This window comes from Marmota marmota, unplaced genomic scaffold (assembly GCF_001458135.2).
Source record: "Marmota marmota marmota unplaced genomic scaffold, marMar, whole genome shotgun sequence".
NCBI lineage: Eukaryota > Metazoa > Chordata > Mammalia > Rodentia > Sciuridae > Marmota > Marmota marmota.
In genome coordinates this window covers 8,969,878-8,987,664 of record NW_026000108.1, presented here as the reverse complement: position 1 = coordinate 8,987,664, position 17,787 = coordinate 8,969,878, and the positions used below count along the sequence as shown (strand labels likewise).

Below are 17,787 nucleotides of genomic sequence, written 5' to 3'. Positions count from 1 at the left end.
TCCAAAGCAATCCCAAGTAAAAAGAACAATGCTGGAGGCATCACAATGCTGGACTTCAAATTATACTACAGAGCTATAGTTAAAAAAACAAAAAGACAGCATGGTATTGGCACCAAAACTGGCATGAAGACATGAGTACCAATGGAATAGAGTAGAAGACACAGAGACAAACCCACATAAATATAGTTATCTGATACTAGACAAAGGTGCCAAAAACATATGTTAGAGAAAAGATAGCCTTTTTTAACAAATGGGGCTGGGAAAAGTGTATATCTACATGTAGGGCAATGCAACTTGACCCCTACCTCTCACCCAGCACAAAAGTGGTATATATACACAATGGAGTGTTACTCAGCCATAAAGAAGAACTTTATGACATTTGTCGTAAATGGATACATCTGGAGACTATCATGCTAAGTGAAATAAGCTGTCCCCCAAAGCCAAAGGTCAACTGTTTTCTCTGATATGTGGAAGGTAACACAATATGGGAGGGGGTAAGGGGAAGAACAGAAGTTCAGTAGTTAGACAATGGGGAATGGAGGGAAGTGGGGAATAAGGAAAGACAGTGGAATGAATCTGACATAATTTTCCTATGTGCATATATGAATACACCACAGTGAACCCCACCATCATGTACATCCACAAGAATGGGATCCTAACTAAAATAAAATATATCCCATGCTTGTAAAATTATATCAAAATGGATTTCTATTGTCATGTATAACTAAAGAGAACCAATAAATAAATCAGCATTCTACAATAACGCAGCCACCTCAATGTCTGTAACAGCACAATTCACAATATCCAAGCTATGAAACCATCCTGGGTGCCCTTCAACAGAAGAATGGATAAAGAAAATGTGGTTCAGTTACACAATGGAGAATTACTCAGCCATAAGAAGAATGGAATTATGGCATATGCAGTTATGGCATTGGCCTATAAACTGATGGAATCCCCCCAAATCAAAGGTGGAATGTTTTCTCTGATATGCAGAAGCTAACTCAAATTAAGGGGATGGGGGAAATTAAAAAAAATAAGAAAAAACAAGAAAGAAAATAGAGGCATTAAGAGTAGATTAAGCTGATTGAGGAGGAGGAGGAAGGGACAGGAAAAAGGAAGAAGAGTGGAATGAATGAGGCTGCACTTTCCTATGTGCATGCATGCAAGGGACACAGTGGGGCCTGGCATTGGTGTGTCTACTGGACACTAATTAAAAAAAATGGGTTGAAGAGGGATCGGTAAAGTGGAGGGAGGAGAGCAGGGCAGGGGGTGATGTGAGGAAGGGCTGGGGCCAGAATTGGAGCATCTTGTGTTCTATGATTATGTCAGGATTTGTACTGGTGGCATACATAACTAAAAATAATTTTTAAAAAATAAAGAGAAAAAATAAGCACTCTCTTATCTTTCAACCATAGAAAACTAGAATAAGCAGAAAGATCAGTAGAGGGAAAGGAACAGGGGGAGAGGGAGAAGGGGAGGGAAAGGGGAAATACTGGGGAATGAATTAGAGCAAATTTATTTCATGCATTAATAATTATGTCAAAATGAATCCTGTTGTCAGCTGTAACTAAAAGAACCAATAAAAATGAAATTGAAAAATAAAATTATATTGCTTATTGATGGATCCTTTATTTCTTGCTCCTCCTACTTTCCTGGTTATTCTTAAGTGTTTATTCTTCCAGATGAAATTTAATATCATTCCATCAATTTAAAGAAGTTAGGGAGGTTTTGATTGAAAATGAAATAAATATATTTATTTATGTGGAAATGACATTTTTATATTTCTGAACAAAACGCTATGTGAAAATTGATGCATTAAGTAGAGACCACTAGATATGTTAGATGAGATAATCCAAGGTTAAATCAATACATGCAGATGTTCAGAAGGGGCATGCATGACCCGGTTCCCCAATTGCTGAGTGCTTCACTCATCTCAAGACTATAAAGTGTACATAGAGAATTTCTAAAAAATATTTTTAGTTGTAAATGGACACAATACCTTTATTTATTTTTATATTGTGCTGAGGATCGAACCCAGTGCCTCACAGTGCGAGGCAAGTGCTCTAACACTGAGCTACAACCTCAGCTGGAGAATTTGTTTTCTTTTAGAGTAGAGTGGTGTTTGTGAACTGAGATTTCCTTTGGAGGAATTGTAATGTGTACTAAGAAGCATATTTCATAAACTGGAGACAACATCTATGTCCATCAAAAGAAAGTGGTAAATGAATAATGATAAGTGGACACAATGGAATAGCATGGAGCATTGGAAAGTGCAAATTACTGCTGCACATACAACATGGATAACTCTCATGGACATGCTATTGAGTGAAAGAAGGCAGACACCAAATAGTACATCCTGTGTGTAATCTATTCATATAGAGTTCAAAAACACTTAAAACTTATTTTTAGGCTGGGACTGTGGCTCAGTGGTAGCACACTTGCCTGGCATGTGTGAGGCACTGGGTTCGATTCTCAGCACCACATATAAATAAATAAAATAAAGGTCTACCAACAACTAAAAAAAATATTAAAGAAACAAATTTATTTTGCTAGAAATCAGAATAGTATTTACTTGGAGAATAAATGACTGAGAGAGAATACATAAGGGCATCTTCTGGGATTCTGAATTGTTCTATGTCTTGATCTAGGTGGTGTTAAACACACCCATACACACACATCTACACACACCCCTACATACATTCATATGTGTATTTCTGTCTGTATGTTTAGACATAAACATGGGAGAGAATAATTTTATGAAGAGAGGTTCATTTTTTTTCCCCTTAGCCATTTGGTAAACCAGTAAATTCTGGGGATTGTTCCTATATTTTTCTTATGTTTCAGCAGAAATACAGAAATGTAAAAGTTGAGATTATGGCCATTATTTTGCCTTACTCAATAATATTTTATCTTTTCCCCCAAATCCATATTTCCATGGACTTTTAGTCACAAAATTTGCTTTTTTAAAGTTATGAAATATTTCAAAAAAGATGAAGGAAACTGAGGGCTGACTATTGCATTTGATAAAAAGATAGTAGAGACTTGTACTTTCTAAAATAAGTCACTTTCTAATTCACTTATTTTCTTACTTTTCTTAGTGATATTCGAATAATAATGTTCAGATATTTTTGCTCTATACGATCCATCAGCTGTTTCACTATTTTTAATCTATACGAATCTGAAGTTTTCTTTTTATTAAATATCTGTGTTATTCTTTGCATTAATTTCCTGTGGCTGTTGTATCAAATTACCATACAATTGGTAGGTGAAAACAACATTAATTTGTATGCTCATACTTCTGGGAGCCAGAAGTTCTAAGTCATATCATTGGAAAGCGAGATGTGGGTAGAGATGCACACTCTCTGCAAGCTCCATGGGAGTTCACTGTTTGTCTCTTCCAGCACCTACTAGCTGCCAGCTTCCTTGGCTTGTGGCTGCATCACTACAGTCTCTGTTTCTGTAGTTATACTGCTGCCTTTTTTGTGTCTCTGGGCCAAATCTCCTTTTGCTTTTCTAAGGATGCATCTGATTGCATTGAGGGGCCACCCAGGTAGTCCAAGATAATCTCCTTGTCTCAAGATCCTTCACTTAATCACATCAGAAAGATGCTTCCATGTTCACATTTACAGTTTCCAAGGACCCGGGCCTGACATCTTGTCTAGCCATTAATCAGCCTAGTATACCCTGTCAGCAGACTGTATATTACATAGAGCAGAGCCCTTACATGTTTTGTTTTCCTTCCTGTCCTCAGCGTTTAGAAGAGTTGTGAACAAGAATAACTGATATAGCAGGCATTCACTAAATATTTGTTGAACTAATCATTAAGTATTAATTATCACTCCCCTCCCCCAGCCTAGTGGTTCTTTGAACATCTTCCTATAGAACGAGAGATTTTTGTTTTACTTTACAGGACATACCTAATGTCATTGGCTGGACTTTATAGTGAGAAAAAAATTTTAAAGTGTTTTTAAAAATTATTAGCTCATATTAATTGTACAAAATTGGGTTCCTTTGTGACACTTTTATACATGCAAATAATGTGCTTTAATGGTATCTGTTATCTTTATTTCCCTCTCTTCTCTACCCCTTCTCTGAGAAACTGAGTATTACAATAACCATCCACTGTCAAGTTGTTTCTGAAAGAATAAACCGATTGAATGTGGATGTATTCTAATGAAGTTTGGTTGACATTCTGTTAGGGAGGCTGTACAGGGCAGTTCTCCTTTTATTTGGACAAAGACTTCTATACTCTCAAGATATACTGTGAATGCCAAAGACTTTATGTTGTTGTGCGTTACACGTAGCATTAATGCGTTGAAGTTAAAAATTGAGAAATGTTTAAGAACTGTTGCAAGCACTAGCTCCCTTAGCTACTAGAGTGAAGACGTCATACACCGTAGGTATCCTCTGGAAAACTGCACCTCTGTGAGAAATGAAGGTGGAATAAAGGCAAATTATCATGGAAAATTGTTTTCACTTCATCGGAATACGAGCAGGGCCACACTTTTGGGTGCCCTAGTTGAAAAGCATTCGCCAGGAGGTTGGCGCCCAGCACTGCTTGGTGAATTAATCTTCCGACTCTGGTTGTTCAGAGGCGGAAACCGAGGGTTTGAGAGGCCAAAACAAGTAGCAGACAGAACGAGAGCTCCACTGACTTCACTGCGGCTGCTGGGCTCATCGCCTGGAGGGCGGTGTTAGTCAGCGTCCCACCGCCCCGCTGCCGGCCAGCACTCTTGCTGCTCAGGACTTTCATCCTCAAGTCGGTTGCAGATCACGCTCCCTTTGGGCTCCTTAGGGTCACGCGCGTGGGTGCCCAGAGACAGGCCACGCCCCACCGCCTCTTCGACTCCCGGCTTCCCTGGCAACCAAGCATCAGCATCCTCCACCTCGTTGGGCTAAACCATTTGCTTCAGGGACCGTCTCAGGCAGGGACAGAAAGAGTGGAATTTAATAGGACGCTTGAAAGCTTATATGCTCATATTTTCTATAGTTACCTTGAAAGACACATTTACTTTTCTCTTCCAGCAACCTTCCTCTGCCAGTGCAGCGCTGCGTCTCGTGAGTCCCACTAGAATACCCCTACGCCATCATAGTGGTCCAGCCTGCAGGGGAGGCTCGCGGAGGGCACGGTTGGTGCAGGGGCGGGGCGCGCGCCCTACGTCAGGCGCAGGGGCGGGGCTGTGCGCAGGAGGTGGGGAGGCGGGCAAGATGGCGCCCGGAGAGTGAGTCTCCCTGGATTCCTCCAGCGGCTGTGGAGACTCCGGGGCGGGGGGTCGGCCCTTCATCACCTCCCTTCCTCCTCTCCCCCGCCCCCGGAGGCCTCCTACTTCCCTTCCTCCCTCCACTTCGGGGGGCGGGCCAGGTTCGCAGGACACCATGTCGGACTCTGAGGAGGAGAGCCAGGACCGGCAACTGAAAATCGTCGTGCTGGGGGACGGCACCTCCGGGAAGGTCAGTCCTCGAGCGGGCGAGCCATCACAGGCCTGCAGGAACCCGGCGCCGGCCCTGCGCCCCACCGCCTCCGCCCCTCCCGTTGTCCGCCTCTCCGCCCGAGCCCTGCGCCCCTAGGCCCGGCCTCCTGGCGGTGCCCGCGCCCGAACACGGAGCTGGCGCTCGGAGGCGGAGAGCTGTCCAGCGCCCCCTTAAAAACAGAGAAGTGGGTCCCCAGCTCCCCGCGGGATCGCGAACTCCTTCAAGACTCGGGTCCGCGTCCTTCGCTGGGAAGCTTTCAGCTCCTCGCCTCCAGGCTGGCGAGCATCTGCCGGGGAGTTCCGCACCTCCGCCTGCAATGCAGGTCGCACCTGGCGCCCCCGGCCCTTCCAGGTCCCGATGCCTGCGCTGCCCACTGAGCCCCCAGAACTCCGCTCAGGACCCAGGTGCCCTGCGAGAGGATCAGGCTCGTCATTTCCCGGCGGGTCACTGGAGGGCACGTTGCGAACCTATTTGGGTTTCGTCCATAAGATGGTATCGATAGGGGTCGCCGCCAGGGTGAAATGTGAAAATACACATTAAATGCGAAAATACACACGAAGCTCTTAGAACACGGTGTGCACTCAATAAACGTTAGTAACTAAGCTAGTATCATACCTGTTCTTCATATCTGTTCCCAGCACAGCACCTGTCAGTACAAGTATTCGTGGGACAAAGATTTTTTTGAGCTCCTGCTTAGGGTAGAACTTCCAGCATGACAGTGGCCCCTGCCCTAAAATCCAGCCTTCGATGACCAATGATCTTTGGTTGAAAGAATGAATGAGTGCATGCCTGAGACTAGCCCCAGGCAGCCAGTGCCCCTGAGCTGGGCTTCTTGACCCCAGGTTGTGGGACTCCTGCAGTGCTATAAACTGCCAGGTATTTGATCGGGGGAGAGGGAGGGTTGCAGGGATCCCACCTTCCAAATAAATGGAAGAGCCTCTGCCCCGGGTACTTTCACACCTGTTGCTTCTGTGCAGGGCGCCAACACACTTTGTGGGAATATTGCTAAAGTTTGCCTCTCTTCTACTCGCCCCCTTTCCCCAGCCAGCCTTCAGAAACGCTGGCCTTTCCCCTTTTTCGGTTTCACGTTACCACGTTGCTGGTGTAGTTTGGACCCTGGTTAATGCGGTGACGGCTTCTCTTCGAATCCTCCTTGGCAGTTTGCTCTGCACGACTGCTGCTGCAGAAGTTCGAGGTTTAGAGACCTTGGGAAAGATGTCATTCGTATTCAAAATTGGAGTAATCCTATCATTTCTTTATCTTTCCAGGCTGCATTACTGAGTTTTATTCTGAGGCAAATACTTCCATATGTTGTAATTACCTTTAAATATTTTGGGAAAGAAAAGAACGTGGGGTCGCTTTATTAGCATACGAATGTTTTGGACACTTAAAAAGGATTTTGAATAAGTGAATTGTTATAAATTTACAAGTCAGCCTTGTTTCTAACACTTATTCAATAAAAATTTTAAGTTAGGTTTTTATGATTTTATCATTTAGATTTTATTTTGAAAGCCACATAATTTTTTGCTTTCTAAATTTTATTGAATTCAGTTAGTAACTAAGCTTATTTTCCATTTAAAATTATGACGATAATATTAATGCATTTGTGAAATGATCCTCAAATCACCTATTATCCCATATGTTATCATATTTCTTTAAACTTTTGTTCATTTTTTTCTTCTGGCTTTTATCTAACTGTACATCTATTACTCAGTTGAAGAGTAATTATTCATAATTTCAAATCCATGTTTCCCAAAATTTAGGCTTTTCTACATATTTTTACTTAGTTGCTAATTTAGTGTGAATAATTATAGTTTTTCATCTCTGTCTCTTGTAGAACAGAACAGTTTTTCACTTGTGTATTGTTGAATCAGGACTTATCATTCTGCTTCAAAGAATAATGGTGATATTTTTTATGGTGCTCTAACTTACTCTTCATCCTCTTGACTAAACAATGCATTTAAAAAGGAACAGTTTTCTTTTCCTGTCAGAAATGGGCATTTGAAACCTAAGGTTCTTTTTTTATTCTTATGTGAAAAATTTCTTTCTCCTTACCCTACTCAGCCTCCAATTATTGGCAGCTGTCAACATTCCATTCTCCTTTTACTGTCCTTTTCTTTTATGAACTCACTTCTTATTTGTATCCTGATTTAACTCTTTGCCATTTTTCTAGCATTAGTTTTTCCTGCTCCTTAAACTGTGCATTTTTGATACACACAGACAGAAGCAATAAAGAACAGTACTGACATGACCTCTAACAGTTTCTTCAAGAGAAATTTAGTTACTCCTTCCAGTGGCACATGTTTCTGTATATTTTCAATTCTGATTTATTAAACATTTCTTATTTTTGAGGCAAAATAGTCTTTTTTGCTGTTTTATGGTGTTAATCAATATAGTTTGATTTAAAGATGTTAATATTAGTTTTCCAAACAAGAAATACAAAGAATCAGATAAAAATGTTGAGATATGGTAGCTGGTGGTAGTTCACTTTATGATTTTTAGGAATGGTATCTGTAGTAATTTGTGAGAAATTATTGAGTGTGAAAGGTGGGATGATGTCTAGACAATTGAAGAAGAATCCTCTCTCCTATAGATTCAGTTGATTCTCTGAATAATTTTTAGAGCTGGATGTCAGGAATAAGAACCTATTTGTGTTTCCTATGACCTGTACTATTGACAGTTTATACTTTAGTCCAATCGAAATTCCTCTGATTTTGAGACTGTTTTTGCCTCAAATATTTGAGGCAGTTTTGATATTGTTATATGCTTCAAGGATATAACAAATGTAGTAAACTAATTAAAAATATTTAAAAATCTTGGAAGTTCTGTTTCCAAGAAAAGAAGTTTACTCAGAATTTTTCTGAATATTAACATAAAAATATTAAATATTGAGAATCTTAAATGAAAGTGAAAAATTACTTCAAATGACAATATGCTGTTCCATGTGCCTCAAATTTCTCCTTACTTTTACATTTCCAACCACCCATATATTAAACATTTGAAGCACTTGTAGTTGTGGAAGTGATCATACTTATTTTTCTTCAGAACTTTGAATCTCTTTACAGGTGATTTTTTTTTTTTTGCTACAAGGGAGGCACAATTAGGCTAAAAGATAGCCAAAAAGACTTAAAAAAGAATACTCACCTCTTTTATTCTTGTCTTTCAGTTTTGATATCGTTATATGCTTCAAGGATATAACAAATGTAGTGAGTTTATTTCTAAATGTCTAGTAGAACATCTTTCTTATGGTAGTGCTCAATAATTACTTGATCAAATATCTTAGCAATTTATTACAAATTCTGAGTAAATATTTTAAGTTGGGGCTAGGGTGTACAAATTGCCATTTGTGAAAAATATGGTTTTGTGTAAAAGGAAGTTTACGTCTTATTAAAAGAAATTAAAAATTGGCCAAGTTTTCTTTTACACTGCTGTTCTTACATCATAATTATCTATAATAAGCTATCTTGGAAAATTTATCTTAGTTTTCGTTATTTTAAGAATTGACATCTAATTTTAACTTTTAAAAAAGGGTTATTTTACCTTAACTTTGGCACTTTGTCTTGAGAAATATAAAATCTTAGTGAAGCTGCCTTTTTTGTCCTTTTGGGGAGGTTTTCAAATAATAATAGTGCATTTAAAATGTTTAAGAAATCTGAGTTATTGAGTTATTTGAGTTGTTACCAGAATTATTCATTTGCTTTGATTAAAAAAATACATTAAAAAAAGCTTTAGGATTTTTGAATGAAACCTTTTTATTAAAAAAGTAGGTGATTATCTGTTCTGGTTATAATCTTATGACTTTTAAGCATTATGAACCTTGAGTAGGATTTATATTGCCTGTTATATATTAATCTTAATAATGCTAGCTTCTTTATGTAAAAGATACATATTATCAGGGTCATTCTACTTAATTATTTTCATTTAATATCTTTAACAGAGGAAAATTAGATTGTTAAGATGAATTTCTTGCAAAAAAAAAAAAAAGAAATTTTATAAGCTACTTTCCCCTTCTTCTTATTTAGCTGAGAACAGTTACCCTCAAAATTTTTAACCTTATAAGTGAAACTCAGAGTTCTCTGAAAACATTTTTTTGAACTGATAGGTCAGATTCAGATTATTGGTCATGTTCCTTTAGTTTTCTTTGTTAATAATTCTCTAATTCTAATTTCCCTTGCTTGACAGCCAGGGGATTTGAAGAGATCTAACTGATTAGTCTTTTGTCTCCACTGCTGGCTGCTAGCAAGTAAAGTTTACCTGGGGGTATTAGGTCTCTCCTTCCCCTTGTAACTGATTAGAGCTGCTTTAAGTTGTCTGGTGGATCAATTGGAGTATAAATGTTAAGAAAATACTTAATAAGATTTAGTAGTAGTCTTATGTTTCCATTAATTAATTTTGGTATTTTGTGCATCAATTTTTTTTTAGACCTCCTTAGCTACGTGTTTTGCTCAAGAAACTTTTGGAAAACAGTACAAGCAAACTATAGGACTGGATTTCTTTTTGAGAAGGATAACATTGCCAGGTAAGAGACAAAAAAGTCTTAACATAGAAAATTGTACAAATATTGCAATAACAAACATAAGGCCAAATTGTGTAAAATGAATTTTTGTGCTGCTTCTGCAAGAAAATATATGCAATCAGTAAATCTACTGTAGGAAGTTTAACTTTAATCAGCATCTGCATGAAGGCATATTGTGCATGTGAGCCATAAAAAGATTATATGTTCCCACACCCCCTCACTATTTCTGGCCACTATACATTTTTTTGAGGATAAATCATATTTGCTTATAAAATTCTAAAAGGTGTTAAAAAATTAAATGCTATACATTTGTTAACAGATATTGTATTAACTGAATGTGAAAAGATTGGGAAGGATTATTTTTTAAAATATTATTTTGATTAGCTTCTACTTCAGTTTTTTGTTTGAAAGTTGGAACAGAAGTATAATGTAGCTATGGAACTTCTGTGCTCTAATATGTGAATGCTGTTTTATGCAAGGCAGCATGAAATTGCTGGCATTTAATAGACCACTAAAATTTAGGGTCCCTAGGCACTCATAAAAATACAGTTTGAGCATTCAAGATGTTTCAGTTCACCATGCAAAGAAACTATTTAGATGCCAGTTGCAGCACATTTTGTAGGAAATACAGGGAAATAATAACACAAAAAGAGTGGTTTATGTTTTAAGTTAGTTTCTGAACAATTGGGGCTTTAAAATGCTCTGTCCATTCAATTTCAATGGTCAAATTCTATGTTTAAAGTATTTTATTAAAAGCAGTTTATCTTGGTTGACTTTATAAACCATCACCCTCTTCTCTGTAAGGAAACACATTTGAATAAAATGGTATGATGTTAAATGCATATACTAGAATGCAAGTGATACAGGGTAATGGGATTTAATAAATTCCAGTATTATTAAAATCTGTTAACCTCTCAAACACCAGACTATTCCCCATAAAAGTTGTAGAGCAGTTAAGGAAAACTCTTGATAATTGAGGTATTCTTCTTATCTCATTATTAATATACTCTATTTTGCGATTGTTTTTATTTAGTTCTTAGTGAAGAATAGGAGAGACAATGTGAGGAAAAAAGAATTCTAACTTTTCCATTAATAAGTTATTGTTTAGTAAGAGGTTTAATGAGAAACATACATTCTTTATTTCATCTGTATTTTTCTTTAATGTATTAAAAACTGAAAATATTTTTATTTGTATCATTCTTATTCATATAGATTAAAGCTCCATTCAAGACACTTAGGGAAGTCACAAATCATATAATGTACATATCAAAAATTGAGTTTTGCCAGTTTTTCTCAGGGATGCCAGTTGTTCATAGAGAACCTCAATAGTTATCAGCTGTTTTGTTTTGATTAGTAAAAGCACCAACTTTTTGTCTTTTTAATTTTAATTTTTCTCATTTATTTAGTTGAAAGCTTAAATAAAGGAGGAAGCATGTACTTAAATATTATAAAGACTGATTTGGACTATTTATGTGACACTTGTGATGATTTCTGACCATTGCATAGTGCTACCAATTTAAAAATTCTGATTACTTTGTAAAAAGTTCTGGTATTCTTAAGATTCAAATTTAAAGTATAATAATTTAGGCTTACAAAGTATTTAAGTTAAAAAATGATGTTAGGAAACATATATTCTTTTAAGAAATTTTTTTTTTTTGTGGTACAGTACATTCAACCTATGGCTTTTACGTGTTAGGTGAGTGCTGAGCTAACATATGGAAACATATGCTCTTGGAAACATTTGCTCTTAATGAATTTATATCTTAATTTTCTTGATGAAATTTTTATTTTGATATACAGTGTTCCAGAAAAAATTTCTACATTTTAAAAGGATGGGATTTTATTTTTTTTGCCATTTAATGGACTCAAAATTGTTTTAGTGTGTCTTGATCTTATGTAACTAATAGGTGTATTTAAGAAATACAAATAAATCACAAGGTTCGTAGTTCATCCTTTATATGCTTTCACCCTAATTTCAGTTCATTGTAAGTGTTCAATGTAGAATTATTATTTGTATCATTTGCTAAGTTAAGCATTGTTGAATTTATGGTAAAGCAGCATCGTATGTGAATCTAATACTTGTTACTATTTCAGTAAAGTTTTCTGAACAGTCAGATTGTTAGGGATGTAAACCTCATGTCCATCTATTCACATTCTCTTCATGCAGGTTTTCAAGGTCATTACTTTGTAAATACTCATCCATTTTAGTATAGTTCATGATCCGGTATGCTGTATAGTCTGGATGCAACCACTGTGCAGATTTTACTGCTTAAAATAGTGTATCTGTTAGTCAGAGATTCTGCTGATAGAGCTTCTTAAGAGCCTTAGTCAAAATACTTTCAGGAAGCTTGTGGGTACAGTCCAGTAAACAGCGTTCTACTGTGAAAAGGATTTCTAAGTCTTAGTACAAGAAGTGGGCAGTCTTGTGTTTTTAGTTTCATCTTGACTATGCAGCACTTTAAGTAAGGTTAACCAAGGCACCAAGTGTACTTTTACAAGGTCACTGTTGAGTCCTCTTGGTGGCTTTGATTCATACCAAAAACAACTTACTTGTATTTTGTTACCCCATCTATTTTGTTTTTTTCCTAGTTACATGTCATTTCTTACAGAGGAGCAGGGACTTTATCGCATTTTGCATTTGAGATTAGATTGTTGACAATATCTGTGATATTCTTGTTTGTTACACATTTGTATTAGATGCAGACTTGATTGAAAAAAATTATAGTATTACTTGAATATGCTTATGCAACTTTATAGGTATGTCATCTTGAAAACATAATAGGAGGCTTCATATGTTTATACTTTCAAATCTGAAGTTAAAATTGATTTGAATCACATCTTTACATGACTTTTTCCCTCAAATTGAGAATCCCCGTTTTTAGTTTTATGTGTTAATAAGCCTAAAATTCTAATGCAGAAGTTAAAAATATATATTTCTAGGTATATGAAACATCTGCGAAGTTAATACCTCTTGTCAAAGATATAATGATAGTAAATTGCTTTTCACTAATATTTTAGCAAAATATGCATTGCTGATAATTTTGGTAGATTATCAATAATGCATAATTATTTTTACTACTGAGTCACTAGAATCTATATCTTAAAAAAAGAAAAGCAACAAGCAAACAACAGTGTTTGAAAAGGTATAGATTTTAAAAAGTATCTTCAACATATGAATATAAATCTCTTAGATTGGAGATAGGTAGATGATTTAGGGTTTTAAAGATGATTATAGTCAGTATTTGGAAGCAGGTAATGAAGAGCGTGTTCCTAAAGTTGAAGTATTCACAATATCTAGTTCAGATAGGATCTAGTATTAGAATATAAAGAAAAAAAAGGCAAAAAGCTTTATATTATCTTGATGTGAGGTTAAGTAATAGGGATTATTGACCTTGAAGAAATTGGATTAAATACCCTTTAGCAATTAATAAGCATTGTCTATAGTTTTACTCTATAATTTACTCACTATAAGAGTTAAGCATTGTCTTTTGATATAAACAAATGCCTGTAAAGAGTTTTTCAAATAAAATGAATGGATTACTGTCTGTTTATCTAGGGACTTCTGAAACATATACCTTTACTGAGGTTAGCTTTCTCATCTACTAAATTTGAGACAGTGTTCTGTAACACTATTATTTTGGTTTGACTCTCCAAAAATTTAGATTTTTTTAAGAAATTGGGGTTATGTAGGTTGTTGGACAAGTCTTAGTCTGTGACATTTTGGTTTTTGCATTCATAGGGCTTTAATACCGTTTCACTCATTACTCTGTGAGCGTTGAAAGTGTTTCTTTGAGAATGATGGTGGGTGATAAACTTCAGTAGCTCTCATTAATGCTAATGGAAGTTCTTCCTGGAAATCCTCTGCGCGGTGGCAGATGGAGCAGGCCTACATCCAAACAATGGAAAGATTGTAATACAAACCCACCAAAATTTAGAAGTAAGGGTAAAATTTTGCTGGTTAATCCAATGTCTTACTTTCTTTTCAGTTAAATGATATGACTAGCATTCTCTTTTTTTTAGTGTTTGACATTGACCTAAAAATTCTTGTCTTTATAATTCTTTTTGTTTTGGAAGTGAGGTCATTTTCTCAGTTTTTATGTGGATTTTCCTGATTTGCAAGTCATTTAGAAGATGCTGGTTGAGACTTTAAAGAGAACAACATAGTGCTATGAGCCAGAATAGTTTGAAGGGTTAAGCTAAATGCATATTGGACATGGTCATTCACTTTTATAGCTCAATGATTAGTTGCATTGATGAGAGGAAATAACTTATTGCACACATTTTGCTTCACCCAAATATTTTACAAACTGTACAAATGAATTTTAAAGATTACTTTTTAATTAGTGTTTTAGGATGCTTTTATAGTGCTTGCATGGGGGAAGAGAATTAATCACAGTATATTATCAAGACTTTGAAGCACATATAATCTGTTTCAGTGGACATACTTTGAATATGTATGAATGTATCTTGTTTAGAAATATACTGGGTCTGGGTATCTTATATCATTTCTGACCAGGGTCATCAAATGTGTTCATATTTTACAGGTTAAATTTGAAAACATAATTTTTGATTGTTTATCATTAGTATATAGCAGACATTCAAATAAAAATATTTCTTTGAGTTGAAATTAAGATGCATTTTTATAGTCTTTTTTTGGTGAGTTTTAGAACCGACAGCAAAATTCATGTGGGTTGGGTGGGTTAACATATCAAGCTTTAATTTTTATTTTTAAAGTATGTTTCTTACTCCATGCACATGTGCTTTATTGTTCTATTCTTTGAGAATATTTACATTTTTTTAAGGTTCAGAATATTTCTTGTGTTTTTCTTTTAGGGCTTAAGTTCATAAATTAAAGTGTACTTAATTTTGTTTTGAAGAAGAATAAATGTGGTTCCATGGAAATGAATAAAGGCATAAACCTAGATTCTCCACTATGACTTCTTTGACAACACTATTTTCATAGTTCCAAATATTTTTTTTCAGAATAAAAGGCACATTAGGTTCAGAGTTTAACATTGTGACTCGGTGTTCTGTGAAACTCCGCTCAGTTGCTTCATATTACTTAACTTTTTATGTACTTTTTTTATATTCTAGGAAACTTGAATGTTACTCTTCAACTTTGGGATATAGGAGGGCAGACGATAGGAGGAAAGATGTTGGATAAATATATCTATGGAGCACAGGTATGACATAAATTCTATGGTTATTTTACTACTGACAATACTCTTCTTATAAAAATGTACACACACACACTCTTTCTAACTTAATCTTTCCTTGATATGAGAGAGACTCATTTTGCATTTGTGCCAGTCCTTTGGTTTCATTCTCCCCAAATTATGTTTGGAATGATTTGGGTGAGGGAATTGGTAGGAATTAGAAAACTCTTAACGTCTTACATGCCATCTATATTTCTAGAGGTTATTGTTAGCAGTTGAAAAATGCAGTGTCAAATTTCTTAGATGATTTATTTATAATAAAATAGGTATTATTAGATGATCTGTTTATAATAAAAAATAGAAAAGGAGAAAACTTAAATTGCAAGGACAAAAATTTGATTCTTAAAACCTTCTTCTTTGTTTTTCTACATTGTTCCTTATTTTCTGCAAAATCTTTCTACTTATGTTTAACATTTACATTTGTGATTATATGACCTGCTATTTTATGCACTATTATTTTTAAAACCTGTATATAAGACTTGTGTGTCTGGCTTTTTTGCCATTTTAAACAAATTAGAACTAAAGTGGACATGAAGCTAAAGAAAACTGTCTGGACAGAGATATGTAGAAAGTTGCAGTCCTTGATTTACTCCTGTGCTTGATAAAATGCAGTTTGAAAATTGTACTCTTTTTCCTCTTTGCCCCATAAAATCTATCTTCTGGCCACATAAAGGATTTTTTTTTTTAAATAAAAGTAAGACCGATCTAATTTATAATGATATTTTATTCTTGGTGTCAAATAGGATAATTTTTATTGTATATCTAGAGTTAGTGAAGAACAGGAGTATTTTATGTATTTCAAGAGTAAATAATATAAACTGCAAATAATCCTTTTTTCTTAAAAATTAGGGAAATATAATGTTCATGAATTGGGTTTTATCAATTCTATTTTACTTAAAATCATTTAAAATTTATTTATTTTATTTTTAAAAGTCATTTAAAATATATTACTATTATATAAAAATTAGAATCGATGTGAAAATAGTGTAACATAAAATTAACCATTCTAAGGTATATAATCAGAGGTATTTAGTACGTTCACAATATTGCCTAACCATCCCCTTAACATATTGTTTTATGTATTAAATAGTTGATTACAATCAGCAGGCTTTAATATGAAAATTTGTGGAAATTTTGAGAATTTCCATCTTTTTGGGGAGTCCTTAGGTTTAGTAAAATGTCTCTATTCTCTTTTTTCATGTGCTTCATTTCTTGAGAGAAAGTAAATGTTATTTTTCTCTTAGAACTTGTATAGGCCTCTGTCTTGAAGGTCCATGTTGATGCTTTTCCTTTTGCTGATGCCTTATGTTGTTCACACCTTGCAGTTTTTTGCCGGAGTACGGCTGCAGCAGAATAATCAGGGGGGGTGACGAAGAACTTGTGTACGTTGATACAGCAGAGTAGGAGCCGTTTATTGCAGGACAGGAGCAGTATTTATACATTCCACACAGCTTATCTAATTAGCATAAACTAGATACATCAGTCAACCAATCAGGAATCTCTACACCTAATGGCTCGGTTTTGTTACTTCTCAAACCACTCCCTCTGACATTTTGCCAGGCACCATCCAGACTTGTTTACGAACTTTAACATTCCCCTGGCAAAATGCCAGGTGTTATTTTGACTTGTTTACAGACTCTAACATTTCCCCCTTTTGTTTAATTTAAATAATGACCATAGTGGTTTTTTACAGAAACACCATAAATAACCTGCTACAAACAGAAAGGGAGGATACAAAATGCCACAATACCAAGCCACTTGATGGCTCCATGCAAGAAGCCCTTGGAAAAATTATACCAGCAATGACACCGTTAGCAAAGATACCGAGTTACAATTTGTTATAGATTACAGTTTGTTGTCTCAGTCCAGGTAAAGCAGTGTCTCAATAGATTAACTCACAGTCCAGGTAAATCACAGTCCAGGTAAGTTCTGCAGGCAGCTAGCTTGATTTCACAGTCCAGGTAAGTTCTGCAGGCAGCTAGCTTAAATCACAGTCCAGGTAAGTTTTCGCAGGCAGCTAGCTTAAATNCTAACTATTCTTGGTTCCACTGGGGTGCCTCTTTCCCTTATCAATTTACTTCTCACCCCTTCCATATTTTCATCACAAAGACAATACAATACACTGAGACAAAACAAGACACAAACATACTGTATCAATCTTCTCCATTTTCTTGAAATGACCATTTTTCCTCTCGCCCTATCAGCCTAGGGATGAGCAGATTTGCTCCCGTCCTATCTATGGACGAGCAGCTTTTTTTTTTTTGTCACTTACCCCCGAGTGTCCCGGGGCTCCCCGTACGGGCCACCATCTGCCGGAGTACGGCTGCAGCAGAATAATCAGGGGGGGTGACGAAGAACTTGTGTACGTTGATACAGCAGAGTAGGAGCCGTTTATTGCAGGACAGGAGCAGTATTTATACATTCCACACAGCTTATCTAATTAGCATAAACTAGATACATCAGTCAACCAATCAGGAATCTCTACACCTAATGGCTCGGTTTTGTTACTTCTCAAACCACTCCCTCTGACATTTTGCCAGGCACCATCCAGACTTGTTTACGAACTTTAACATTCCCCTGGCA

General features: G+C 36.1%; 1 protein-coding gene across 3 annotated transcripts in view; it reads left to right on the top strand.

The window, feature by feature from the left end:
• The first annotated feature begins 5,169 nt into the window (after positions 1 to 5,169).
• Rab28 (RAB28, member RAS oncogene family) overlaps positions 5,170 to 17,787 on the top strand; it is an 81,261-nt gene continuing 68,643 nt past the window's right edge. For 2 of the 3 annotated variants that reach the window (XM_015481965.2, XM_048784199.1), the window contains exons 1-3: positions 5,181 to 5,451; positions 9,895 to 9,991; positions 15,083 to 15,171. In XM_015481965.2, the coding sequence (XP_015337451.1) occupies positions 5,377 to 5,451; positions 9,895 to 9,991; positions 15,083 to 15,171 (261 nt within the window). In that variant the 5' untranslated portion in view covers positions 5,181 to 5,376. Of the gene's footprint in view, positions 5,452 to 9,894; positions 9,992 to 15,082; positions 15,172 to 17,787 lie in introns of all 3 variants that reach the window. The other variant, XM_015481966.2, reaches the window with a different exon arrangement.